Source organism: Drosophila biarmipes, chromosome 2R (genome assembly GCF_025231255.1).
Source record: "Drosophila biarmipes strain raj3 chromosome 2R, RU_DBia_V1.1, whole genome shotgun sequence".
In the NCBI taxonomy this organism is placed as follows: domain Eukaryota; kingdom Metazoa; phylum Arthropoda; class Insecta; order Diptera; family Drosophilidae; genus Drosophila; species Drosophila biarmipes.
Genome location: NC_066615.1, coordinates 5,037,343 through 5,064,255, shown reverse-complemented (window position 1 = coordinate 5,064,255; position 26,913 = coordinate 5,037,343). Strand labels below are relative to the sequence as shown.

At 46.3% G+C, this 26,913-nt stretch overlaps 3 protein-coding genes and 1 long non-coding RNA gene across 9 annotated transcripts; 2 read left to right on the top strand and 2 right to left on the bottom strand.

Annotated features, from left to right (window-relative positions):
- Nucleotides 1–368: 368 nt before the first annotated feature.
- Nucleotides 369–11,318, bottom strand: LOC108029563 (latrophilin Cirl). 4 transcript variants are annotated; one of them, XM_050888141.1, is made up of 13 exons: nucleotides 10,792–11,318; nucleotides 10,609–10,672; nucleotides 10,020–10,204; nucleotides 9,587–9,776; nucleotides 7,891–9,362; nucleotides 7,604–7,831; nucleotides 7,338–7,548; nucleotides 7,041–7,281; nucleotides 5,333–5,498; nucleotides 5,050–5,279; nucleotides 4,839–4,936; nucleotides 2,997–4,772; nucleotides 369–2,018 (listed from the first exon to the last, which is right to left on the bottom strand). In XM_050888141.1, exons 3-13 carry the CDS (start codon nucleotides 10,096–10,098, stop codon nucleotides 1,541–1,543), a joined length of 5,169 nt encoding a protein of 1,722 aa, XP_050744098.1. In that variant the 5' UTR covers nucleotides 10,099–10,204; nucleotides 10,609–10,672; nucleotides 10,792–11,318; the 3' UTR covers nucleotides 369–1,540. The 4 variants fall into 4 exon arrangements, with proteins under 4 accessions (XP_050744098.1, XP_050744099.1, XP_016957404.1 ...); XM_050888142.1 differs by having other exon boundaries at nucleotides 7,338–7,536; XM_017101915.2 differs by having other exon boundaries at nucleotides 10,105–10,204.
- On the top strand, nucleotides 2,018–2,756 carry LOC127011057 (uncharacterized). The gene is made up of 2 exons (XR_007764092.1): nucleotides 2,018–2,468; nucleotides 2,527–2,756. It is a non-coding gene; the product is annotated as an uncharacterized LOC127011057 (long non-coding RNA).
- Nucleotides 11,319–11,729: 411 nt separating the features above from the next.
- On the top strand, nucleotides 11,730–15,067 carry LOC108029662 (fibrinogen-like protein 1). 2 transcript variants are annotated; one of them, XM_017102089.3, is made up of 2 exons: nucleotides 11,730–12,891; nucleotides 14,238–15,067. In XM_017102089.3, the coding sequence occupies exons 1-2, from the start codon at nucleotides 11,777–11,779 to the stop codon at nucleotides 14,416–14,418; spliced, it is 1,296 nt and encodes a 431-aa protein (XP_016957578.1). In that variant the 5' UTR covers nucleotides 11,730–11,776; the 3' UTR covers nucleotides 14,419–15,067. The 2 variants fall into 2 exon arrangements, with proteins under 2 accessions (XP_016957578.1, XP_016957579.1); XM_017102090.3 differs by lacking the exon at nucleotides 14,238–15,067 and adding an exon at nucleotides 12,956–13,027.
- Nucleotides 15,059–26,826, bottom strand: LOC108029661 (uncharacterized). Of its 2 annotated transcripts, XR_006367668.2 has the most exons (6): nucleotides 26,067–26,826; nucleotides 17,722–17,937; nucleotides 16,884–17,228; nucleotides 16,434–16,826; nucleotides 15,293–16,374; nucleotides 15,059–15,230 (listed from the first exon to the last, which is right to left on the bottom strand). XR_006367668.2 is itself a non-coding variant. In XM_017102088.3 (5 exons), exons 1-5 carry the CDS (start codon nucleotides 26,685–26,687, stop codon nucleotides 15,397–15,399), a joined length of 2,553 nt encoding a protein of 850 aa, XP_016957577.1. In that variant the 5' UTR covers nucleotides 26,688–26,826; the 3' UTR covers nucleotides 15,059–15,396. The 2 variants fall into 2 exon arrangements, 1 of the variants encoding a protein (XP_016957577.1); XM_017102088.3 differs by having other exon boundaries at nucleotides 15,059–16,374.
- Nucleotides 26,827–26,913: the final 87 nt, after the last annotated feature.

The following is a 26,913-nucleotide window of genomic DNA, read 5'->3' as shown; positions in this document are numbered from 1 at the left end:
GAATCGATTTGGTGAGGAGTTGGCGACGAAAAGGGGATTGCAGTGGCTTGCATCATCAATATACATTCACATATATACTCGTATCTGATATATCTGGTTTAATATAAGTAAAGTACTAGGAGGCGCAACACTATACATTCAATATCTTCTATTCTGTATTCCTCTTCCGCAAATTGGGTTTTCCACTCCGGTTTATACACTAACTGTGTTGTATGCTGCGGGTGCTTAATTACTAAGTTTATCGATTGTGTGCTTATGTTTTCCTTCAAGTTTAACTTGCTGATCGGGTCAAATGGGATCGAGCGGGCGGCTGCCCATGGAGCTTCCTTGGCTTGTTATGTACGACATTTAGTAATATGGTAATCATCTTGTTTTGCACTTTATTTTATTTGGTTTTTGTACACATGCGTGAAATTCTAGAGAGAATGCCATTTAGGGAGTAGGGACAGTACAGTGTGGGGTGTGGAGTTTAGCTGGCTAGTGTTTAAAGAGTTTTCAGTTAGTTCCTAGTTAACAAGTGAGGTTTGGTTGAAATCTTTCTTTGCTATATAGGTATTTCCGTATGCTGCTCTATCGGTTTCGGTTCGGTGCACGCAATGCAATTTCCAAGACATTTACATAGCATTGGATTTATTTCATCTCCCTTCTTTATACCGTATAAATAATAAAGCATTTTACTTTCTCTCAAAAAATATAAATAAATGCCCCTATACGTGTGCTTAAAGCATCTATATTGATGAAAATGTACATTCAAATGCCTCGCTCTGGTTCGCTTACAACGTAAAAAAATGCAACAACAAAATGGCATTATTCCCGCGAAAAGGTGTCTTTACACTTGTTTTATAGTTGGAAGGAATATTTGGTTCAGAGGTGTAAAACGGCAGTTGGATAGCAAAAAATTACAAAATTTCGAAACGTAGGTTTTCTTTTTGGTTTATGAAACACGAAACAAATCTTAAGTCTGTGTTTATATATATCTTACGAGCGTAATCAGCGAAAATCAAAAACAATTGATTCCTTACAAAATACATAAAACATAATTCGCCTGCATTCTATATATCATGTACATACAGTTCTCAGATCTTATACATATACATCCATATATATACTTGATTTTCTGGTTGTTTAAATTATTTTTAAGTATTTAAAAATGGCATGTGGTGACATGTATTACAATACATTATACATATATGGTACATACATTTATATTTAATATCGATTTCCAAGTTGGTATAAAATGCATGCAAGTCGAAGGACCCGATCCCTATCCCACATCCCTTGTGTTTTGGTTTAGCTTGCACGGCTCCTTATTGGGTCTTCCCGCGAGTGTGTGGGATGGATGTGTCTATGGTCTAGGTTTCAGTTATTTCATATACATTCATAAAGTTTTGGGATTCTCGAATCACTGCACGTATAGCATGACAGCATGTTGTTTCACACAATGCTCCATATTTCGACTAACGACTAATACTAGGTATAGCTAGAGATCCTAAGCTACAATTTTTGCCTAAGACTGTTCCGGGGGAGTTGCGTTATCGGCTCACTTAGCCAGTGGTTCCAGATAACACCGCACCGTGTTGTTCTCATCGAGCATGGCCGACAGGTGGCGCTGCTGGTGGTGCGGGGGATGATGCGGATGGGGTTGGGTAAGCTGGTGGGGATGTGGATTGGGGTTGCTGTGTGATGTATGCGACGACGAAGATGTGGTGGACTGTGGTGACAGTTTCTGTAGCTGCTGACGCTTCTGCGCGGGCGTCTGATTGGCCGGCGGCAGCGGTGGTCCGGCGATGCCGTGGCTGCCGAACAGCTCATTCACTGCAAGTCGACCGGCTGGCGACTTGGCAGCCAGTATTTGTTGCTGCTGCTGCCGGAACGCGCCGCGCATGGAGCCCTCACCAACGCCGCCGCTAACCCCAAAAACCGCACCGTTGTGCTCGGGGTGCGGACCTGCTCCTGACGCCGTTCCCGGCGGCAAGGCCCCGTAGTCTAGGGGCGCTCCATTCTTGCGTAGCTGACGTCTAAAAAGAAGATCGAGTAAAAACATTAAAGTTAACTCTTAATAAGACGATTAACAAGGTTTCAATAATGTCACACAGAATCTTAGAAAAGAGTTAAGTCATTGTTTTTTCTAGGTAAAATAAAATTCACCATGTTTGAATTTCAGAAAAAATATATATATGTACATGTTTCTATGCATCAGGAATTCACATATTTGTTATTTCCATGGTAAACAATGATTGTATTTTAAAGATTGTTTTCTTTGAACCCGGATCCAATACACAGAGATCCTTGGACCGAAGAATATATGATACTGATTTCGATTACGAATATACTCGATGCCCTCTTCAATGGCATAACAATATAATGATAATAATATAATAAGTGATAAAGTACAACCATGGAATATAAAAGACTTGCGCAGCTGACTCGAGTTCAGTTTAAAAGTACAAATCAAGATGAGAATACTGGTGAGTAAGCCCATCGGTACAAAAAAGTATTCCAAACATTAAGTTTTTATCACCTTAGATTTTCCTGTTTGTCCTGCTGATCGCTGTTGTTGTTCAGTCTAAAAATAATGCTAACGATAAGCAAGGCCCATGCGTCCTTGGTGATTGCGACCCCTTCCCAAAAAAATGAAAAAAATTGATTCAACGAAAATTATTTAATTCTCTACGAATTGGAAACCAAGCAATCGCAATGTGAAAACTTCCTTTTTAAGTATTTTTGTATCTATTAAAACTAGTTTCTGAAGTAAACACGTCTTTAAATCAAAATGTTACTCGGGTATTATGTATACAGGATATCGAATCTTTAAGGGTGCCAATACTGTGACTCTTCTAATTCTTTCTTAGGATCGCATATGGGCTTTCTATAGGTGTTATTGCGAAGTTGAACTAGACCAGTAAGTGTAGTTTATATTGTGAAAACCTCTATTAACTATTTTCAGTTATATTTTAGGCTATGTTTATATTATATTTTTAGCTATGTGTACTTACTGAAACCGCCGCTTAAAATCCTCGTCCTGCATCGCCATCAGGCGCCGCATGCGCTCATCGCTCTGGGGTGGTAATCCATGAGCATCGTCCTCCAAGTCGCTCTCGTCCTCCTCATCCTCATCACAGACGCTGTCGTGCAATTGCTCCGCGGCCGTTGCCTCCTCATCCTCCTCGTCGTCCTCGTCGTCGTCGTCATCATCTGCCGTGCAGCGCCGAGCCGATCTTTGCTGGGCCAGCGACTGTTGCTGCTGCTGCTTCTGGAGCTGCTGCTGTTGGCTCCTGGAGGAGACACTACCGCCACTGAGGCTTCCGCCACCATAGCGGTTCCCGCCGGCGGCCACTGCGGCTCGCATGTTGTTGAAGACGCCGGTGCCAACGCTATTGTTGTACACCTCGTCCACATCGAAGTCACCCACCTCGTAGTGCTGCACATCCGAGTTGCGGTTGCTGAGGATCTCCTCGTACACCGGCCCGCCATCCGCGCCGCCGACGCTGCCCTGGTTGTAATAGGCATCGCCCATGCCAAGATCACAGTTGGAATGCTTATTTCTATACTGGCGCTGCATGAACTCCTGCTGGTACTGCGCCATATGTGGCGGTGGAGCGGGAAGCTGTTGCTGGCCACCAGCTCGTCGTTGCAGGTGCAACAGGTGAGCGTGTTGCTCGGCCTGTTCCTCGTCCGAGGAGAGTTGCTGCTGCTGCTGTTGCTGCTGGTGATGTTGCTGCTGGCGACGCAACTGTTGCTGCTGCTGGTAGTAGGCAGCCGCGTTGCCAGTGGCCTGCGGTGGGTCCAACGCCTCCGCATATTGCGGATATCCGGCTGCCTGGCCCGGCTTGGTCTTCTTGTACGATGGATAGAAGAGCACTTGGGAGGCGGCGGCCGTGCGACTGTGCAGGGATCCACTCGGCGAGGCGGGAACTCCACCCCTCTTCTTTTTGCCATGCTGACCGCTGTTTGGCTTCTGAGTCCAGTAAAATACCTCGTGCGCCTGCTGCGGCGAGGAGGCAGCTGCTCCTGCATTATTGTAGTACTCCCGCTGGGCCTTCAATCCTCCGGCTCCAGTCGGTGGCTGCTTCCAGCTGTAGTAGTCTGGCTGATGGTAGTATGACTCGCCCAGAGGTCCTTGTTGTTGCTGCTGCTGTTGCTGCTTGTGGGCGAAGATGAGGTGCGTGGATCCGGCAGAGCTGGTAGGTGAAGCATGACCGGTGGACCGCAGGGTGCTCCCTCTTTCTAGGACCACGTGGCCGCCAAGTGTCTGCGGTGGCGCTTGAAGTGTACCAGTCATCAGGCCACTCTTCAGAGTCCTTCTTTGCTGGGCTTCATTTAGCTCACAATCAGAGCTGGCTCCCATTATGGCATCTTCGGTGACAGGCACTCCCGCCTGCTGTGGCTGCTGGGGATCATCATGCGCCTCTTCGCTCACTCCCAGTGGCAGCTTGGGCTTCTTTGAGGTGGAAACGCTGCAGAGGGTTCCGCCTGTAGGTCCATTGCCCGCCACAATGCCCGAGGAAATTGATGTCTTAGAGCACCGCAAACATTTGGGCAACCAGGCATGCTGTCTCACATATTTGCGATACTCCCGTCGGATCTTCTCGTTCTGAATGCAGTGGAACACGAAGATGTAGAGTCCCAGCAGTGTGTTGAAGCAGATAAAACTGTAGCCATATACATCAGCCGTGTCCTCGTCCATTTTGGCGCCTCGCAAATAGAAGTAGGCGGAGCACCAAACGGCGCTGAGTAGCAAGAGGAACACAAAGGAGCACCGTATGTCGAAGCTGGGGAAATAGGTTGGGTTTTACGTTAGTCAATGGGTTCCGTGTGGTCTTTAAGGGATGTCTTACCGCACGCTAGCCAGGCGAGTATGCTCCTTGGTCTTCAGACCAGTGCGACTCTTGCGGCACATGATGATCCAAGACAGGAATGTGTAGCCGATGGCAGCCTGAAAGAAGTACAAGTTTGGGAGTGGTAAGTACCTGTACCAAGTTCACGTTCATATTCTTTAATTCATGAATTTAGAAACAGAAAAATATCTAAGCTTCGGTAGAAACATACCACAAAGAAGATGAGCACTGGTACCACAAAGGTGGCATAAAACAGGGCATTTGCTTCCATCAGCACGCAATAATCGTTCTGGGTGTAGGTGCTGGGGTCGATGACCAGCGAGATGGCCACCACACTCAACGACAATCCGTAGGACAACAGGTAATAGCAGTTCACCTTGGGCGTCTGATCCACCTCCAGTAGGAGCTCATCCGAGGTGAGAGTGGAGTACGAATGGAAGGCTGCAGGGCGACAGGTTAGCGCTGAAAAGTGAAGGCGAATAGGGTCATCTTACCTTCGTAGCAGAACCAGGCGGTGCCAGATAGTATGGCACAGTGGAGGAAAATGGTTATGAAGCCGCAGAAAATGCTTGTTTCGGTCTGTTCAATGCCCAGTAGAAAGAGCAGCTCGATGGCCAGCAGGCAAAGGTAAATGCTGGTATAGATCGAGGTGCGGGCGGACTGGATTGGAAAGTTAAATGGAGAAGACAGAGTGGAAAGTTTAAATAAATTTTAGAGGTAAGTAAGGTTTCTTTAAGAGCAAGACCAGCAGAGGGACCCTAAAGATTCAGTCGTAAGGTTGGTCGTAGGGAGACTCATGGAAAATAGTTTATAGTAACGTTTTATGTGGAGAAATGGGTTTTAATTTTGATAGTCAAACTTAATATAAGCTTTGATTTACAATAATTTGGTAGGTGGTGGTGAAAATCCAAAGACTAAGAGTAATAAAAATATTATACGCATCAAAACAACAAAATGAACAAGACACGAAACAAGCATAACATACAGGAAATATATAGGTCTACGAATTAAATGAGCAAACACAAAATGCAATATTTACAGGACAAAATTAGCAACATTTGTATATTTTATTAATTAATTAAATACAAGAGAAAATTAGAAATTTTTTAAGGTATTAAATGGTACGATGTCTAGGTTAAATTTGTTAAACAATGAATGCACATAAAGGGGTTAGGATATCTCAAAAATGATTAAATAATTAAGTAACATGCCAGAGTCATCAGATTTCAAATAAAACAAAAAAGATAATCTTGTCTTTTTTTGGGGAAAAACACGTATTCCTTTGAAAAATGTGATCTAAACTTAAGCTATGACAAATAACTAAGATACATTAATATAAGTGAAGAGTCTTCACGTGTTAGCTGCCACTGGGATGCGGCGAATTGGGTAAGCTGATCGTGCTAGTTCCAGAGTAATCTTCGCTTCCCAGCACAGCATTTGAGTCTTATTTTTGAGTCCTATCAGAGAGAGTTCCATTAACAATTTGAGTTACTTAAGCATTATATCACATGTGTCTCTCGATCATAAATACGTAAGTCTAGAAGTCCTAGCCAGCCTAAAATTTGTGTTTGTTTATCTTTCTTTTCACCACCACCACCACTTATATTGTAAGTCATCCATATTGGCCTGCATGATAATGTTGTTCGTGTTGTCCAAGCCATTGCCGTCCGCATTCAGGTTGTGATTGCGGTGCGGATGTTGCTGCTGCTGCTGGCCATGTTGCTGTTGCTGGGCATGCTGCTGCTGCAGATAGTTGTGGCTAATGTTGAGGTTGTTGCTGGCGTTGCTGGCCTGCACTGCATGTTGCTGCAGCGCAGCGGCAATCGAGGCAGCAGCAGCTGCAGCAGCCGCCGTCTGCTGACCGTGCTGATGCAGATTCAAATTAAGGTTGTTCATGGCATGTTGCATGTTACGCTGCGGCTGATTGGACAGCACCACAGCAGCAGCGGCTGCTGCAACTACTTGTTGCTGCTGATGTTGCTGCTGCTGCTGGACATTGTAGTTCAGATTGTTGCGATGCGAGTTGCGGATGGAATTGTGCTGGATAAAATTTGTGTTCCCATGGCTGGGCGTCGACACATTGGTCTGACTGGTGGGCGTGGTCAGGGTAAGGGACTCGTGGGTCTGGTCGCGAATATTGTTCTGCTGGCGCCTGCTGCCCGCCCGCTGATGCGGCATCGGGTTGGAACCACCGTTTCTTACCTTCACAAAGACCCCGTTGAAGAGCTTCAGCGTCAGCAGGGCAATCACAATGAACACCACGCAGATGGCGATGCTGATGTAGATGAAGATGCGCATGTTGCCGTCGAACATGGTGAACAGCGAGTGCTGGTGCTCATCCACCACATCCATGAGTATGGCAAAGATGGTCAGGTGGTTGCATTTGCAGACACTGTGTGTGCGATTCGTGGCCTCCAAGCTACAACCATTGGCAGACCAGGCACTAGAAAGGAAACTGAAATTGGTACATATCCTCCCAGAAGTTAGGTAATCTCTTACTGGTCAATATAGTTCCAGAACACGCAGGTGGGATTCGTCACATTCTCGGTCTTTAGATGCTTCAGGGTCAAAGTTATGGGCTGAGAGAGCTGTATGTGCCGACCCTTGCCCAAGCTGGCGGAGATCACCTTGCTGTTCAGGATGCGGAGCCGTTGCTGCATATCACCCGCACTGGCATCGCTATCGTTGCTCAGGATAGCTGTATTGCGAACTAATAGTAGATTTAGATTATTTTATTCTACAAAGTGGGTTTCCCATGGACTTACCGTAGCTGCGAGAACTTTTCAAATCGAAGTGATCGTAGCTGGGTTTGAGGATGGACTCCAGACGATCGAAGGCTGCGAATACGATGCGCACCAGGCCGCCTTCACTATTATCGATCAGAGCAGCTCGGGGCAACTCAATGCGATCGGAACTCAAGGGCCACTGATCAGAATCGGGAAAGATAACGCTGGACTGGATGGTCTTGGTTTCCAGCACTCGGACGGAAAGTACTAAGCAAATACATTTCTATGAGTACTTACAGATGCAACCATAAAATAAAAACACTCACATATATTCTTGACCTTCTGCACCACACTGCGCTCCCTGATAATCGTATCCGCCAGCAGGAAGGCATTGTACTCCAGACCAGTTAGCAAGGACGTGGCCACGCGCATTTGATCCTCGGGATTGAGATCCAACCACGAGGACAGCTGGGACTCGTCCAGCAGGTTGGAGCCAGTCTTGACCACGCAATGCAACAGCTCCATGATCATGGCCTCGCGCTGCCGCTGATCAGGGAAGGTTTCCTTGTCGTGCAGCATCTTCTCTGAAACCGTTTGGATAATCTTGGTGGTAACCAGCATGTCACCACCGTAGAGCGTCTTGCTACTGGTGACCTCGGACATGTCGTTGGCAATGGAGATCAGGGAGGAGTCCCGCTGGTTGACCCGCATTTCCAGGTTGTTCAGCCAGAGGCTGCGGCACTGCGTCAGATCCGGAGTCATAGGATGCCAGGTGGGCTCGAAGTTGCGTAGGCGCTGGTTTACCTTGTGTGCCATGCTCACCGGTGGCTCGCAGCTGCTGCTGTTGTGCAAGCAGTCTCCCCCGTTAGGCGCTGCAGTTGTTGAGCTCGGATCATCATCGTACTCATCGTAACCAGAGTCCGGCATTCGCTTCATCAGCACACAACGCCACTTGGCTATACCGGCGGCTCCGCCAGGACACGGTTGGACATTCACATCGCCCACACGGGTCATGTTCCAGAAAAGATTCCGGGCATGGGTAGGCCCGCAGAACAACTTGGACTCATCATCGCCTCCGGACATTCCAGCTGCATTCAAATTGATGTTGTTGATGGTCCGGACCACGCTGCCGTTCCCAGGGGCGGCGGATCCACTGGCCGCAGTTCCCGGCGGTCGGTTGGGGGAGCTCTTTGTGGTCAAGAGGGTTCCATCATCAGTTCCGGATCCGCCCACTCCCGTAAGGATGCGGGTGTTGGAGGGAGCAGTCGCATTGCCGGCAGCGGGAACCTTACTGCTCGGCTTGGTGGGTGTGGCGGCCTCTTCGCCGTGGTGGTTGTGATGGTGGTGTAGTTGCGGCGGCGGTGGCAGTCCATCGTGGCGACCAGCCGGGTGCTTGGTGGTTGTCGTGGAGGTGGCCACTCCCTTCAGACGTCCGCCGCCCACAGCTACAGTGCTGCTCGAGGGCGTGGAGTGGGTGACGGCCGTGTGTTGCGGCGGCACATTGAACAGTCCAGGATTCCCGCTGATTCCCACCACTCCGGGCAGCGTGGGAAGCCGCGGCGGTGGCGGCGGACCCCCTCCGACTCCAGGTGGGTGAATCAGGCCACTGCCGTTGCCAAAGATCGGCGGACCATTACTGAGGACCCACGGCGGGGGACTCGGTCTGTTGGTCGTCGTCGAGGTTTGGGCAGCACTGATGCACTGGTAATGCGCCTCCAGATATTTGTGGGTTCCGGGACAGGGATCCCCGAACATGCTTGTGGCTGCCAGCACACCGCAGCTCTGCTTGTGGGCACACCTGCAAGATGGAAGAGGTTTATTGTAGCATATAATCGAAAAAATTATGTCACATAAAATAGTCATATAACAGGGGTTTAAAGCTGAAATTTATGGGAATTGGTGGTTCTTTTTTGTGTAATAATAATTCTTTCTTTATGGCTGGAATAAAGATTGCATATTGACACATTTGTTTACCGGGGCATTTACTCTTGGAAGATACAAATAAAATTTCTGAAATCCTACCTTGAGTTAAGTACGCTGAGTGACTTTGGAAACATGCAGTTGACACTCCACTCGACATTTCCATGGTCGTTGCAGATGGTGATGGAGAATCGGCCGTAGTTGGCCCGTATCAGGTTGATCACATCTCCGGGATCGCACTCAATGGTCAGTTTCTTACCTTCGCAGGCGTAGGCGGTTTGGTACTTGGAAACTGCAAGGCAAACGGTTTATGAGTCGTGGGCTAGTGAGCAGGGTTTGGGTTTGATTGGACATAGGATATATATGGCATATAGAGAACGAAATAATTAGTGGCGATGCGCTGGATGTTGTAGTTTGGTTTGGTTTGGTTTGTTGGTGGGCCTGCAAAGACACTTAGCATCTAATGACATATGCACATAGGATATAGACAACGTGGTTGGTAGCATGATACGCTTTTACACTGCCTGGGATATACTTAGTATATGTTGTGGTTGATTGTGGATTTGGTGGGTCGTTAGCGATGGATGCTTGGTAGCAAGTAGAATAGTAGTCATAAATACCAAATCCTGCCGGCCCAGATCACCAATCTTCGCACGGTCTTCATCGGATCTTATCGGCCAAGATCATTCGGGACTTTTGGCTAGTTTCCAAGTATTCGAACTGAAAGGTAGATAGAAATAAAGCCCTGGTTACTGCGTATAGACAAGAAGTGAGTGGAAGTTTCATAAGAGATGTTTCATACAAACCGATCTCACTCAAAAATTATTTCATACAAACACATACATATACATATTAAAAAAACTAAAAAAACTTGAAATATTTGGTATGGTATCTTAGCATCGACATACTTGAAAAAATAGCATACTGATTCTCGTTTCACTCAGTTTCTTAAATGTTCAGTTTTTATGATATCCCTCAAAAATCGGCAGTATCATTATTTCACAGTTTATTTTTTGGGACCAAAAATGACCACTGTGTTTTTTAAATATGTGTTTTTGAAGGTATTGTTATTTGCCGAAGTGAACTAGGGATGATGACCCATTTTCGGGTCGGGCAGTACACACCTCTTCGCATTTCCACGTCCAGTTTTCCCAGGCAAGTCGGGCTCAACAGCACTCTTCAACTTATCTGAAAGGAAACAGCCATAAGGTAATTGCTTACATGTTGAACACACAGGCAGACACGAACGAGCAGGCAGACGGCAAACACAAGATAGGAAATCTGGGAAGGGGGCCTAAAATACACACCCTTCGCGAGGCAGTAGTGGCTGCACATCCATCGATTTGTGGGCAGAACAAAGACTCGTTTTCTTTGTACACCCGATGCGCTGCATGTGTGTGGATGAGTGTAGAGAAAAGTTGCTGCAGCTGCGCTTCAAGTTTTTCTTGCCCCGTGGAGCCCCACTTCGGACGGCCCTTTTTGTTCTGACTCCAGACGCGCTTTTCATGGCGAAAATAGTTGGTTTTCCCTGACTTAATCGGAAATGGCACATTTCGGCACTAGAGGATACGACTTCTCTTGACTTTGGTGGTTTATTAAAGATTTTCAGTGGGGCTTGCTGACGTAGGTCTTGTTTTTGGAAATGTCCCAAAGAACCAAGGGTTAAGTTGCACTTTTCTTCTGTAGCTGCTCTCAGGGGATTGGCAGAAAAGTGATATTAGTTAGCTAATAGGCTGTAATTTCACTTTTTCACTGATCGAATCCCATTGATTTTCAGACCGTTCCTATTCGTTTGAGAGCTCGATTCACAATCAACTTTCTTTCAGAAAAATTCTGTATACTTGAATGTCTGGTTGAAATCGGACAGCGTTGCCAGCTCAGAAACCGCGTTTCGGGACTGCCCACTCGATGCCATTGAGAGCGCGCAGTTCAAACTGGAATCAATATCTTTCGAGTTCTTGGAGCGGGATAATGAGAAATTATTTGTAAGACTACGCATTCATTCAAACTAATAAGTATATATATATAAATATTTAAATTATCGAATTAAAAGATACATCCTATTCGGTTTTAATGTAAACTGCACTCTTTCAATAACACTTTCTGAGTCAGCTCGAAAAGTATGCTTCTTCAAGTTCAAGTGCAGCCCCAAAGTTCGGAATTTCTTATCTGCAGACGGCTGAGCACTAGCCATTGTTTCCTGATTTGCGCTCGGCTTAGGGAAATGCATTTCGCTTGCGATTCCAGTTGCATTTTGACTTCAGTGAGCACGGTTCGAAAGATCCAATCGGAATGGACTATTGCTTAATAGTTCTGAACATTTTGCTGGCCTCGGCCTATTCCCTTCAAGTCGCTCCAAAAACAAAGAACACCAAGGCCCCTGTCAAAGAGGCTTTACCCACCAATGCAACTCAGGTTGCAAATGCGACAGTAGCTCCAGCAGCGGAAAAACTGGCGGAAGTCCACATCGATCAGCACAAAACCATTCGAATTAGTAAGGGTGATTTGGACGATCTCCTCGACGTCTATATGGGAAGGATCGCAGAAAGCGCGGCCACTATCAAGGATAAGGAGAACGAGATTACCAAACTGCAAACCAAGGACCATACGGATGACGAGCTGTTGCAGAAATTTGAAAATCTCACACAGGTGTGCAGTGCCCAGAACTCGTCATTCACGACTGCCGTCAAGGACAAAGATGAAAAGATCAGGGAACTGGAGCAGAAAGTCAAGGTCTACGAAACGCGACTAAAGAGGAAACAGCATGTGCTGACGGAGCTGAGAAAGCTGAATACTTCCAGCACATTACTGATTGAGCATCTCAAAGGAAAGGTTGTGTATTTCGAGAGGAAGTTCCGGGAGAAGAAGGACGATCTGCTGGCGGATTGGGAGGCGGCTACCACGACCTGCGTCCCCTATGGTCGTTCTCCCGGAATCCATTTGATCCACCTGCCAGGATTCCTGCCCTTTCTGGTGGCCTGCGAGGGCCAGACTGCCGCCGGACCCGGCTGGACTTCCATTCAGAGACGGCTGGACGGATCCGTGAACTTCTATCGAAATTGGGACGCCTACAGCAAGGGTTTTGGCAAACTTAATGGCGAGTTCTTCATCGGACTGGAGAAGCTGCACCGCCTGACCAGTTCGCAGCCGCACGAGCTTTACATCAGCATCAGGAGATTCGGCGGCGAGACGAGCTATGCCCACTACGACGACTTCCTTATCGGCAGCGCGGAGGAAGGCTACGAGCTGAAGCTACTGGGTCACTATCAGGGCAACGCGAGCGATGCGTTGCGCACCCACGACAAGATGAAGTTCTCGACCTTCGACCGGGACAACGATGCGTTCACGCACATGAACTGTGCGGAGCACCATCAAGGAGCCTGGTGGTATGACTTCTGTTCGCGGAGGTAAGGCACATTGGATTTGATAAATCAGAACGAATTAATTGAACTGCCCATTTTAACTTATCAGTAGGTCTTTAAAATATTTATCATATAAAAATGAAGACTTCTCTGAGATCTACCAACAATGATAAGGCTTTTGCTATGAGCAATTCCCCAACCTTTCATATAAATAGATTGTTCAGTGACCAATTAAAACGACAATTGAATATCCCACAAAAACCCCAAATCATACCATGTCTTGCAAAAGGCTTAGACAAAATAATTGAAAAAATGTTGTGGTGTTTTTTCTGACAACCAAACCCATTCACATCAGCCAGTTCGGACTTAGTATAAGAAAATCAGTTATAGACAGCCTGCTGAACGTAGACCTCCTATCAACAGGATCTCTCTCTTTAAAGCGCCATAGAAATCATCATTCAAGCCACCAATTTTTAAACAATTTTCACCATTTCCACCATTTTCTCTACACTGACGGCCTTATGGCCACCGGTATAATTAGTTATGGCGTAACCAATGAAACCAATGCTATTAAATCAGGGCTCATCCCTCATCTGTTCTCTCCAGTGAACTAAAAGCCATCCACAAACCTGTAATAATTGCGCTAAAAGCCCCGGGCAAACGTGCCTTCTCCTCGGACTCCCCCTATGCCCTAAAGTCCCTCAATCACTCCACTAACCACTGCTATCATCCCTCATAAGAAACCTTGTCCCAAACCACTTCCCTAAAATCAAACTTCTTTGGTTGCCCCCGTCACATCGTTCGAACCCAGACAAGCCCAAAGCCTTAGTTGCTAGCGCTTTAATATTAAGATTGCTCATCATTTTAAACATTAAGTTTTAAGCTTTACATATATATAAGTATGTAAATTGTGGTACTTTCGGAGTATCTTTAAACACAACAGAAATGTCAAAGCTGTACTTTGAACTTGATCAAGTTGTGCCCACCTCAAATGTGAATTTTCTTATACTACAAATGAAATTTAAATTGATGATTAATATATTTTTTATTGATTGGATTACAAATTTTAAGTAATTATGATTGCTCAAATTTAAATAAATATGATTTATAATTTTATAGTTGTGTTCATATTACAATTTATAGCAATTATTAGAATGCTTTATATTGAATTAAATTTGATCAATTTACACCCACATTAAATGCGAGTTGGACTCAAATAAGTTTTAAATATTTTAGATAACAGTTTGAAGATAGGAGATTTATATATTTTAATGAATCGTATTTTAAACATTTAAGTTATTATAATTGTTCAATTTTAAATGTACATATTTCAACGATGGGTAGCTTTTTGATTTATAATTATAGTGCTGTGTCCATATTTAAATTTTCAGCAACTTGAATGGGAAATACTTCAAGAGCGAGGTTGACAGTCCGCAGGGCATATACTGGGAGCCCTGGTACAGCTTTCGATCCCTGAAGTCCGTGCAGATGCTCATCCGCCCCAAGAGCCAAATGGAGCTAAAGGACCTGCCCAAGGCAAAGCGTCCGCCGAGGGATCCAAGAAATCACTAATTATTTGCTACATCCGAGTGCCCAGGGCAGTAAATTCGAACTATATAAATCTCACTTCGGTGCCATCACCTATTAATCTCTGCTGCCTCTCCGACGCCCCCTTCGACAGTTGATTGGGTTTCGATTTTGTTTGCAGCCCCGGTCTTCGGGCAATTACTCCGTTACAGTTCACCGCGTATCGCTCTAGGTCTAGACTTTTTGTTTGTTTCGCACACAAGTCATTGGGTGCAATTAATTTTCATTTTCCGCCGGTCTCGTAATTTGCTCTGTTGCAACAATTTAATGAAATCTAATTGAGTGTGTGCACTGGGCCGATAAAAATGAAATAACTCTGGACACTGGGAGATTCCTCCGTGTCATTTGTCACTTGCGCTTTCATCGTGGCGACTGGAGCCGCTCAATTGGAGTCAATAAACGTTCGGCAAATAAGCCAAAGAGGCGGTATCTAAATTAATATCGATTCGACGGAAGATTTACGACTTCGGCAAAGAGTTATTCATTCGTTCATTCCAGTTTATTATGGAAAATACTTATTCCAACCGGTTGAAACCAGTTACAGCTCTTTGACATTCTAAAATTTCTCTTCTAGTTGATAAGAACGAGGTAAAGGTTAAAAATAAATACGTAAATCGCAAAGAGGTTCTCTAAATACATTTGTATATTTTTGGTTTCACTTTCAATGACTTTGGGATCCGGCTCATAAACCAGTTACATGCATTCTACAAATGGCCGGCTAACCGTCTGATTACGACGATAACAGAACTCGCTTACAGAACATGAGAAGCAACACCTGTAGCCAATTATCAGACACTCTTAAATAGAAAATAAATAAATTACTTAGTGGTAGATTAACGATATGATAGGTAGGCACTACCTTCAGACGGCTGTATTTTTAAGTACACGGGCACACATCTAACTCCTTATGATTGCCTTGTAAATATTGTGGAGTGCAGAGGAGAGCCTTGAGTGGTTGGGGTACTACTTGTCGCCGCTTTGCCCCTCGGAGCTGTGCGTCCTCTTTTTGTGCCATCGCAGACTGGCGAATTGTGCAAATCGCTTGTGGCACGTGCTGCACTTGTACTTCTTCACCGCCAGATGCAGCTCCGTGTGCTTCTTGAGGTTGCCGTAGGTGGTGAAGGTCTTGCCGCACACCGTGCACAGGTGCTTGCGGATCGCCCAGTGGGAGTTCATGTGGTCGGTGAAGCGGTTCTTCTCGTAAAAGCCCTTCGCACAGATCGTGCAGTGGAATGTCGACTGGTTGAGATGCCTGCGCCGATGGATGTCGAAGAAGGACCACGTCTTGAAGGATTTGCCGCACAGATCGCAGATGTACGGCCGCTCGCCAGTGTGAGTGCGCAGGTGGATGGCCACCTCTGTGGATGTGGCAAAGCGCTTGTCGCACTGCTCGCAAGCATACGGGAAATCCCTTCGATGCCGTCTGATATGCACCGTAAGGTTGCAGGGCATCTGGAAGCCCTTCCCGCACAGCGTGCAGATGAAGGGCTGGGTGCCATCGTGTGCGGACCGGTGCACCTTGTACTGATCGCAGGTCTTGACGAGCTCCGAGCAAACATCGCATCGGAAAGGTCCGAGGTTTTGGTCTAGGAACTCGGACAGCTTGGCGTGCATCAGGGAAACACTGCTGGTGGAGTCCCCAGACTCAGTGAGTATCTTTCGCTTCTGGGCCGAGAAGTCTTTACGCAGTTCGAACAAGGTCTTCTCCAACTGCTCTGCGGTGAAGGATGTGTGAAAGGTGGTGTTTGTCTCTTCCAACATTTGACCCAAGGCCTGACCACGATACGTATTCGACCGAAAGTCGGGGTGGTCCACATCCCACAGAGCCGAGTAGTTGCGGTAGATCTCTACGAACTGCAATTGATCATCGGAATTGTCAAACTGGATGGAGCTGGCATCTATGAACTTGGTCTTCTGAGTTGTACCCACCACTCCCACTTTCTGGAATACAAAATATATAAATGCGATATTCCACGCAATCGTAGTTCTTAACCCTCTACCTTGCTGATCTTGTTGAAGATTTGTTCCTGCAGAATGGGCTGCAGAAACTCCATTTCATCGTAGCACCACAACTTGGGCAGGTACAGGCCTTTGTGCTTGATCACCATGCGCAGCTCCTTGCGGTAGCGAGTCCTCAGCTTCTGGATCTCGTTGAAGCACTCCTCGCCGCTCAGCTCGTAGTTCAGTTCCTCCTGCAGCTGAGCTGAGATGTCCCGGAACAGCTCCTTCTTGCAGCAGCGGGAGTAGTCGAGGTGCATCGGATTCCACAAGCACTCCAGTCGCTTGAAGCAATTCAGGATGAAGCTGAGCACCTCGTGGTACAATGTGGACTTGCTCGAGGACTCCACGTCCGTTTCGCAGGACTTCTCACTCTCGGTGGTCTCATTGGACAGCTGAAAGAATTATGGTGTTTAAATCTACATCTGGACAGAGCACTCTGTATTCCTTACCTTGGCTTCCCGCTCGGCTCGTCTGTTCTCTATGACGCTTCTGAGGAAGTGCATCTTGTCAAAGTACCACAACCGCGACTTGTACTTCCCGCCGAGGGCGTTCAGCTTGTTCAGCTCGCGGCGGTACCTGCCCCTTAGCTCCTTCACCACAGCAAAGATCTCGGCTCCCGTCAGCCGCTTGCGGCAGACGGCCTCCAGCGGACCAGCCAGTTCCTCATAGACACTCCGCTTGGCATTGTACTTATAGTCCGGGTGGCGCGGGTTCCACAACTTCTCCACGCGCTCGTACTCCGCCAAAAGGGACCCCACAAACTCGCGGTTGCGCTCCAGCTCCCGACGAGATTTCTGGAATGGAATGAACAAGGTGGGTAAAAGAACATCATTGTAGTCGCACATAATTACGTTACATTACGTGGAGAGTAATAGGAGAGTGAGTATTTCCTCCAGCATTAATTTAAAAGTTGTTGAGTAAAGTGGTTTTAAATAAGCATATTAACAAACATTTTCACAATTTATTTAAATTGTGCTGAAGTTCTAAACCTTACTTTTAACTTAAAAGGTACTTTATTTCAGATAAGTCTGGTGTAACAGGCACTAGTTAACAATATAAAAGTGTTTAGGTTTATAGTTTACACCACTTTGTGTCAGTCAGGGGCTTCACTTCCAAAAGTTTGGCTCTGTTTTAAAGAATTTGTTTTACTTGAGTTAAAACTTAACTCTTGTTTACTCGATTTAAACTTAACCGACTAACTTTTGAGAATACAGTTTTTGAATATGGGTTAAAGTAGAACCCGTTGATATTTTCTGGTCGAGTGGCGATCGGTAGGGGTTTGCTTACCGTTTCGAAATCCACGCAGCTCGTAGTGCTGCTCGAAGGCGAGGTGGCCGGCAGAGGGGTTGGGGGCGTGGCTGGCGGCGTCAGTTCCAGCACGTTCTTTTCCGTCTGCCCTCTTTTTTCCTGCCCCTCCACCTCCACCTCCCTTTCCACCTCTGCCGTAGCCACCTCCACCTTAGCATTCTGGTTTTGCGCCTGGCGGAGCTTGCGCTGCAGTGCCTACAAAGAGAAGTATAAATATTTCGCATAAATAAATAAATTTGTAACATTTGCTATTGGTGGTGTATCTCCGCGATAAGCAGCGCCCAGCCACATGATCTCGGCCCGGGTTTATCGTAGCGCTGGAAATCGTACACACAGACCTCGTAAACAAAAAGGGAAAGTCTGCCCCCGGCTCCCTCGCTCTCGATACTATATTCTCCAATATCAGCGGCTATTGGCCCTTGAGTCGTCGTCATTGTTCTTATCGCACTGCATACTTCCATATTCCCATAAAATACTTTATTATTTTTTTGTCCCCTACGAAGCAGAGCTGCAAAACACACTTCCCCCTCAACTAGTTAAATATCTTATTTTGCAATGGGTTATATTATATCATATAGTTCTTGAATGATTCAAGGTATATGGATGTAAAATTGTGCCAGATGTAGTTCGGATTGGTCGGAAAGCTGCAGGAAAGCTGGCTTTGGCAAGCCGAAGTCTGTATACCCTTGCAGCTTAATGCATATCATGTAGTTCAAATATTCCGAAGTTTTGTATATATTTGAATAGCATGATATGGCCGCCAGATTCAGATCAAATTTAGAACTCTACACTAATCAAAATTCTAAAGTCCTAAGAATAATCTGTACCATTGCCCTAAGATCGAAAATTTATATTATTATTCCTTAAATTTCCATAAAAGTTATTCTGGTCCGACTTATTCCGACTGATATACTGGCTGCAACAGAAATAAGACTTGTGGTAATCTTTCATCGCGATATATTTAAAACTTACTGACTAGTTGGCGTAGAAGCGGACGAACTTACGAGCGGACATGGAAGGGTTGCACGCTTCTGAGTGAAATCATAGGACTCTCCCAAGTGTATAAAGATAAATTTATAAAATTCCTATTGCGTGATAAGTTAAGAATTTCTTAGAACAGGGGAAGAAACGTACGTAAATCTTTTTTATAAGCCATGATATTCCTGTACTATTTTCTTTTGCAAAAAACCGGACTTTACTGAAGTTTAACTATGCCAGATTTTTTGCAATTTCTTAGAACAGGGGAAGAAACGTACGTAAATCTTTTTTATAAGCCATGATATTCCTGTACTATTTTCTTTTGCAAAAAACCGAACTTTACTGAAGTTTAACTATGCCAGATTTTTGCAGCTGGTTCCTAAAGTTTATTGCTGTTCCCAGAATGGAACCCGACCTACCCCCACATACTTGAGCATTGCTGTCGATAAGGTCCCGGAATGCCAGTGCCCTAATTAAGAATTCCTAAGACCCAAATTAAAACCGAAACAAAATTCGTTTTTGCATGCAAATGTTTTGCTTTGGCAAACATTGCATACAGTACCCGTATACGATTAGCAGTTCCAACCGGTTCCCAAAAAAGTGCGTGGAGACAAACGAAGCTTAGTATACCCCTCAGGTATAAGTCACATAAAAGCAAATTAGAAATGCCTCTTTGGGTAATTAGTCTGTGATATGAGTGCGCAACAAAGTTAGTCTTAGCAGCTCAGTACTTTTGTTTAGAAATAAATATATTTGCATACATTTAACGAGACTCGAAGGGAAAGCACTCTTCAAAAGGGTATTTTGGGTTTCGAGTCTAAACTGATTAAGTTTGTCAAGTATTTTGTTTGGCTATACTTGGTAATTGAAGTTGACGCCTGATTGTCTTGAAATGAAGGCGAATCGCCAGTGACCACAGCAGAAGTCGATATTTCAGCCCTCCAATACATTCCACCCACAAAACGTCGATAGCGCTAATGGGCCTAGATAAAGTGAAACGCGGACCGAACGCATTAGGAGTTATTTGCTATTTGTAATTAGTGTTCTATTAAGTGGGCTTGCACTTATTGATCCACTTGTCCTGAGGTACGGAGTGTATTTGAATTGGGAAAATTATGAAACTGGCGTAATTTATGTTGTGGTATCGCATTTATTTTGGTAGTATCAGAATAATGGAACTCGCTTTCATTAGAAAAACTACATCTGTGCCCTCAACAATCCATTTATTGATTGGGGAAGAGGGTTAATGGCCAAACGGCGGCTGATATATCGGATTGCTTTACAACAGACACCAACCACCAATCATTCACCCAGTGAACAGGGTCCTGACCTTTCGTCGATCCCACGAAAGCTCCACTACTTTACCGAGCTAATTGAATAACTGAAAATTGCAAAAGGGAAAAAACAGGAAAAAAGCCCCAGAAGCCTTGGCCCCAATTAAGAATGCAATTTCAAACGTCGAAATGAAAGTTGCGCCCACTCTGGCAAAGCGAGCGAAAGCGTTTTCAGTTCGGGCGACTGGAACGGAGCCCCAACTGGGGTCACACCCACTCGAGGTAAGGACCCCAAACCACTCGAGGCCCTGCGGAAAGGTGAGCCGGGTAAACCCATTAAAACCACCGCCGCTCCCTGCTGACCCTGCCAATCCTTGGCGTTTGTGTCTGCCTGGCAACAGGAAATAGTTCCCCATCGGAGCTCCATTGCACTGCATTGCACACCCACATGCGTTCGTTTCAGTCCATATCGAACAGAGCAAATGGTTGAGCAGCTGTCTTATATCATATTTCTCGTCACTCCGCTGGTATTTTAATGGCGAGGGTATGCGAAGGGTATTCCCATTTCACTTCTATGTTTTAGCGAGCCCTAGGACCCTTTCCAAACCTGCGTTCTGCTCCAAGGAAACCCAGTGCTAGTTCTCCCTCGAGCCTTTTCCGTTCCCTGTTATTCTTTTTTAAATGTTGGCGCAACAAGAGACCCAACCATTTGTCGAGCGGAGTGGGGCAAACAAAGGCTCGGCTAGTTCGAACCGCCGAGCGTAGAAAGTTGGTTTAGCCCCCTCTGGACAGTTGAGTCGGCCCTGGACACCCACGAACGGTGGGGTGTGGCTGGTCGACAGACTTGCCCTCCCTTTCCCCGCACTCCGACCGGAATTCTCCCTGGACTGCGTCACAGCTTGTGTTTACCGAACACGCAATTGAAATAATTGATCCAGTTAACAAAATTGCATAAAAATTCAATAAGCAACAACGGCGCAGCGCACTCTGTCTCTGGGTGTACTTCCCTCGATGTGTATGGAAACCCGATCGCAGAGCAATCTTATTGAGTTAGTTCAGTGCTTCCCCCTTTATGTTTATTTATAAATTCTTCAATCGAAGGGGTCGATACTCGTTAGAACTGTCATAGTCTTGAGAGGCGAGCTAGGGAAGGGAAATAAGAGCGAGGGGATCGTGCGTCGAAGCCACAAATCGATGTACAGCCGCAGAATGGACTTGTAGGAGTTCACTTTGACTCCTTTGCTCTGAGGACAGACCACAGAAGTCTCCAGTTTCCAGGACCTATAAACAGATGCTTATACAAGCAATCTTTTCTTGGGTTATTTTAATGGTTTGAAGAGAAAATAGGTCTCAAAGATATTAGTAAATAATACATTTCGATTTGTCAGGATAGGGGCATATCGGCGGTCAATGTCATTTTAACTTTACCTAGGTCCTCCAAATCTTGTTAATTGTGTCTGAGAAAACACTCCAAACTCAACATCACAATGAGAGAACGAACTTGTCTTCCAGAACACATCAACATAACTTGCTGGTCCCCAACATGACATTGAGAAATAAGCCCTTAAAACTTCTAAGCTGTTACCAAATAATTTTAATTTTAGTAGTTCTAAGTACCTACTTCATGTGGAATTGTATTTTAAAAAGAGATTACAATTTGTAGGAACTATATTTTACTGAAAAGCACTTACTGCTGATATCCTTTCATTAGTAAAACTGAAAGGTTGCATAACGCACTACGTAGTCAACTTCCTCGATTAGCCACACTTGCAGTGCGGTCCATATCAAAGTCGGGAATCCGCGGGTCAAACAGCGTCAGTCTAGAGCAATTCCGGGCGCGAGCAGCTGCGTCATCGGGCTCTCAATTAAAAGCTATTGTTTATTGCATTTGTCACCAGGCAAAGAGTTGCGGGCAGCGCCAATCAAAGTGCCTTTGAAGATGATGCGATGCGATGCGGTTCGGTGCTGAGATGTCCCGAATGAATTAATGGAAACTCTTATTTTGATACATTTTCATTGCGAGGGGCGATTATCGGCGCTGGCCTGCGCCTCTGGGACTCTTAATTGGACGTGGAATGTGCGACACTCGCACCCAAAGCGGCAGGGCTAAGCCTCGGAACTTGCGGGCCAAAGGGGACCTGGCTGATGTGCAAATAAAAGATTCATGGGAAAGCCCATTAATACACCATTTGATACCGTTGTAAGGCTTTGGCCCCGAATGGTGTCAGCGCCGGGACATACACACGTATTACAATCGGCCACGGTCGATTGCCAGTTTGCGAGCCGCTTTTACACCGCTCCGTTTGACTTGCGGCCCAGGGGAGGGCTTTAATTGATCGAACGGCGGCTGTCGGCGAGCGTCTTGTTTTCCACACAGGCTGAGGGCCTGCGCCGAGCTCCCACTTTTGTATGCTATATAAAGTGAACCCGCGAGCCGTGTGACAACGAACAAAGGTAAATCGGTTTCAGGCCAGCAGCGACATGCGAAATCCGGGAGAACACGAGACTCAAACGTAATAACGCGAACGTGAGCTAATAAATTATGAAGAATATTTCGCTTTGTGTTTTTTCACGCAGCCCGTGGCAGGGTTCCGTTCGCCTTTATGGCCGAGCATAAAACCCGTCCCCGCCCCAATGGAAGCCCACCGAAAACCACAAAAAATAACCGGCGGGAAACCCTACAGAGCACACACACAGGAACCGGGAAGCAAACAAACGAAAGCCAGATTCACGCTAATAAGGGGGCATTAGGTGCCATCAATTTCTGGCAAAGCACAAACTGCGCCTGGCTCTGTAAACTTTAAACAAACAACTTTCCAGTCCGCGTCAGTCAAGTCACAAGGCTGCCCTAACTTAATTAGACTGGGTATAAACCTCCTCGCTTGATCGATCAGGGCCGCTTGCGGGTGGAAAGCCACCAAAGCCCCTCTCCAGGCGTCCGCCTGCCGAAATGTTTGGTTAGACTTGTTAATTATTTAATGGGCATGGATGTGGCCGATAAGAACTGAAGCAGTGGCTGTCAACGTGTCCTCGTTTTCTGCCTGAGCGTGATTAGCGTCCACATAAACCGAACTTCCGTGGATTTGTAAAATGCCTAGGGCAAATTATCGCCTGGGAAGATAATAAACGGAGCGCATTGATACGACTCAAGATTAGATTATGGGCGATGATATATGGGGGTGGATCGGTGCACTCACGACTGTGATTTCAATGGGTGGGGATTATTTAGAGGGGTCCTAACCGTTTGACAGTCACACAAGGCAAAGCCAACAACTAATCGACGGTAATAGCTTCAGAGATTTGTCAGACTTTCTGCAAAGGCGGTTTAACAAACCGTTGGGAACTCTGTCACCTTTTAAGTGGCAAGTAGCGAGGCGTTATTAAGTCGCCCGCCAGTAACTAGCCATTATTCAGTGGCTTTTCAGCCAAATCATCGCCAAGCAAGTATATTTCGATTCGCTCTACTGGACAATGATTTATGGGTCCGAAGGTTTTTATGGCAGGTGCTCTAAAAATGCCCATTTACAAGTGTTTAAATGAACATTAAAACCTCCTTAGTTCGGTTCCGCCGCGCCTTCTTATCTCTAAGCCATTTTCAATAGCCGGCAGTATCGACGAAAATCTAAAATTATTTTATTACCCCAGCAGCGATATGATAGGGGTCTGGGTCGGGCGACGACTTCCACGATAGATTGATCGGTCACATCTCGAATACCTTAAAGTGGCGGAGCAGCGCGGCATCGATGTTGATGGATAAACCATAATGAGCGTTACAAGTGGCCTGAGCAGGAAGCCGAAGCAATGGCAAAGATTTGGGTTTATGCACGACTGCGAAAATCGTAAATTACCCAATATCGGAAATCGCACAACCACGAAATAACGTACTTTCAATGCGCAGCCCATGACGCCTGCCCCACTGTGGCCGGCGTCGTCTGCGAGTGCTCACCAAATCGAAGCTTAGATAATATTCGCCTGTTTGTTTACCTCTTTGGGGTCTAGATAAAGACCATGTCGGCCGACAAGCTTGCCCAGTGCTGATAGTAGCAGAACCGAAAAAGCCGAAATCTCCAATAATTCCATTGCAAGTGTCGTGTTCGCAGCCCACGGGCAATCGAACACGGTTTTATCGACCCTCCAATTTCTATTTCCGAAAGTACAGCTCAATGCCCCGGATATCGGGCGACAGATAATAGTAACCACCATTCCAGCGGTCTGCCCACGTAAAACCCCTATTCGTTCGCCTTTGTCTGGCAACAACTGCATTGGATTACTCAGATGTATTTATTCAGACTATTTTCCTTCAATTATCATTAAATTAGGCCGTGTGCGAAAATACTACTTATTGGCATTTACATTACGTCAACGGTCTGGCCTATTTTTGGCCAAATGAAAACTAATGAAACCGCGTCACGTCGAAGTATTGGAGAACCAGCAGATTTCCATCTTTATTCGAAAGATTTCGGCGATTGTCGCAGTGCATAGAAAAAGCGTGAAGTGCCTGTCAAACACAGGAAACAATTTAACTTATTGACGTTTAAAGTACTCTCTCAGTGTGTTGGTACAAACAATTTGCCTAAATAGGTCTGAAGGGAAAAGTGCACTCCTTAGAGTGAGAATTACTGATCCCAGTGGGTGTTGAATGCTACGAAGACCATAAGTATATCCTGCGACTTACACCACGCCATGGTTCGGTATCTGTCGCGTTCGTGAATAATCATCTTAATTACCATTTAATAGCCATTTATTTTTAAAAGCGTCCACGGAGCAAAGGCCTCCGCCAAACAAAGAAAACGCGGCGAGCCGTTTTCCAAACACCGAATGTTTGTGTCCCAAATATCGAGTGTTTTTCGGCCTCATTGCTATATGTGTATCTTTTAGCACATAAATCGCTGCGAATGTACATTGTACAACAAAAGATATGGCTGTTTTTTCGACCAGACATTTCCATGTCCACAAAAATGGAGCAAAACAAAAGTGGAAACCTGAAGAAAAGGCTAAAAAACTGCGTCGGTTTGGAAAACAAAACAAAAAGCACTGAAAATAGCAGGGAGAGTGACATACTGACGGACTGACGGAAGGGCAAACTGACGAACTGACGAACTGACGAACTGACGAACCATCCCCTCCAAAATAAATAAGAGTGGGTAAAAAACAGAGCGGACAGCAAACGGGACTCGAAAAGGGGAAGACGAGAACAAAGAGAAGCATGAGCGCGCAAAATGCGCGACACACTTTTGCTCAACATTGGTGTTGTGTGCCATTGCGCCGTTATTTTGAAGGTCAAGTGACCAGGGAACCTTCTCCGGAACTCGCCGCGCCCCCCGCCCACCGCCCAGCGCCCCTGCGACCCCTGCCCTTCCGACAGCAGCGGAAGGCCGTTTTGCATTACAAAATCGCATGAAGAGGGGAGGCAGAGGTACAGTGAAAGCCCGGTATGGGTACCAGCAGAAGGTATGCCTAGTGTGTGTGCTCGAAAAGCACCACCAAGAGCGCATGAACAGCCTTGAAAACACGGTAGTTACGTTCACCCATGCATCCAAGAAAGCTGGGTTTAGAAATATGCAAAGCAGAATGGGAATTCTTCAGTGTAAGGTTCGCCGATGAGGAAAATCAATCAAATAAGAAACATACGATTTAGCAAAGAATCCCCTGATATAGGTACAACAATAAAAATGTTAGGATTGAAAGTAAATAAATTAAGTACCACACTTTAATGTGGTGTTTCTATCGTGATACTCTTCGCGGATTTCACTTCACTTGGATTTTTTTAACCAACCAATTTCGATTTTCTAACTTTTAAAGTACTTCTTTAATACTTATCTTATCGACGTCAAATCATGCAGAATAGTGTAGAATTAGTGTAGGAATAGTGGCGTTTTTATGACTTTGTGCCGAATAAAGCGAATATTGTGTTATAAATTGTTTTATAAAGTAAATCTATAAGATTCTATGGTCTCAAGACCAATAAATCTGTAAGCCGGCATAAGGGCACGTTGTGCTACCGACTGCCATTTCCGGTAGCGGGCGTCCACTGTAGCTGGGAGAGGGAGTGCGCAGCGGTGATTAACTTACCACGCGTCGTGTCTCGTAGCGCGGCAGTGGAGCCGGAGTCGGAGCCGGCGGAGGAGCAACGGGAGTGGGCGGAGCGGCCACCACCTCGTGCAGTATGGCGAAGGGATCCAAGTCGAAGGACTGCAGGCAGTTCCCCGGCAACTCGTCGCCCGAAACGTCCGCGGAGGGCGGCGGCGAGGGTGGCAACGGACTTGCCACCACATAGACCAGGTCTATTTCGGGTGTCTCAGGTGGTGGAGGCGGTGGGGCGACATGCAGGGCGGGAGCCGGCGGAGCGAGGCTCATCAGCTGGATGTCCATGTCCGCCTCCCAGCTGGCCTTCCCCAGGCCCTCCGGCGGGTACATCTCCGGGCAGTCGAGCTCCATTATCATCAGGTCGGTCTGCGTCTGCTGCTGGCTCCGGCCCTCCCCGGACTCGTAGCGCCGCCGCATGTCCTGGGTGTGCTGCACCCGGATGTGGTCCATGAACACGGAGAACTGCAGGCAGATCGCCGGGCAGAAGGCGCAGTTGAAGCCGAAGCTCTGCACGTCCGGCGAGGCGGTGATTTCCCCGCACTTCCGGAAGAACGCGTAGTCCTCCAGCTGCCAGTTCGAGGACTGCGGCTCCTGCAGCGGCAACATGGCTGGCACTCCTCACTGGGGACTGCTCTCTGGGGACTGCCTCTCACTCAGGTCTTTGAATTCTCGCTGTTTCTCGGCGCCTCGCGACGACGGACTTCCGCTGCCCAACCGCTTCGGGGAGCTTTCTGATTCAAACTGCGATCCAAATCGAAACAGCCGGGAGTAGAGATGGGGGAGAAACTTATCGATGACAACCGGTGAATCAGATGTGCAGTGTGACCGAGGC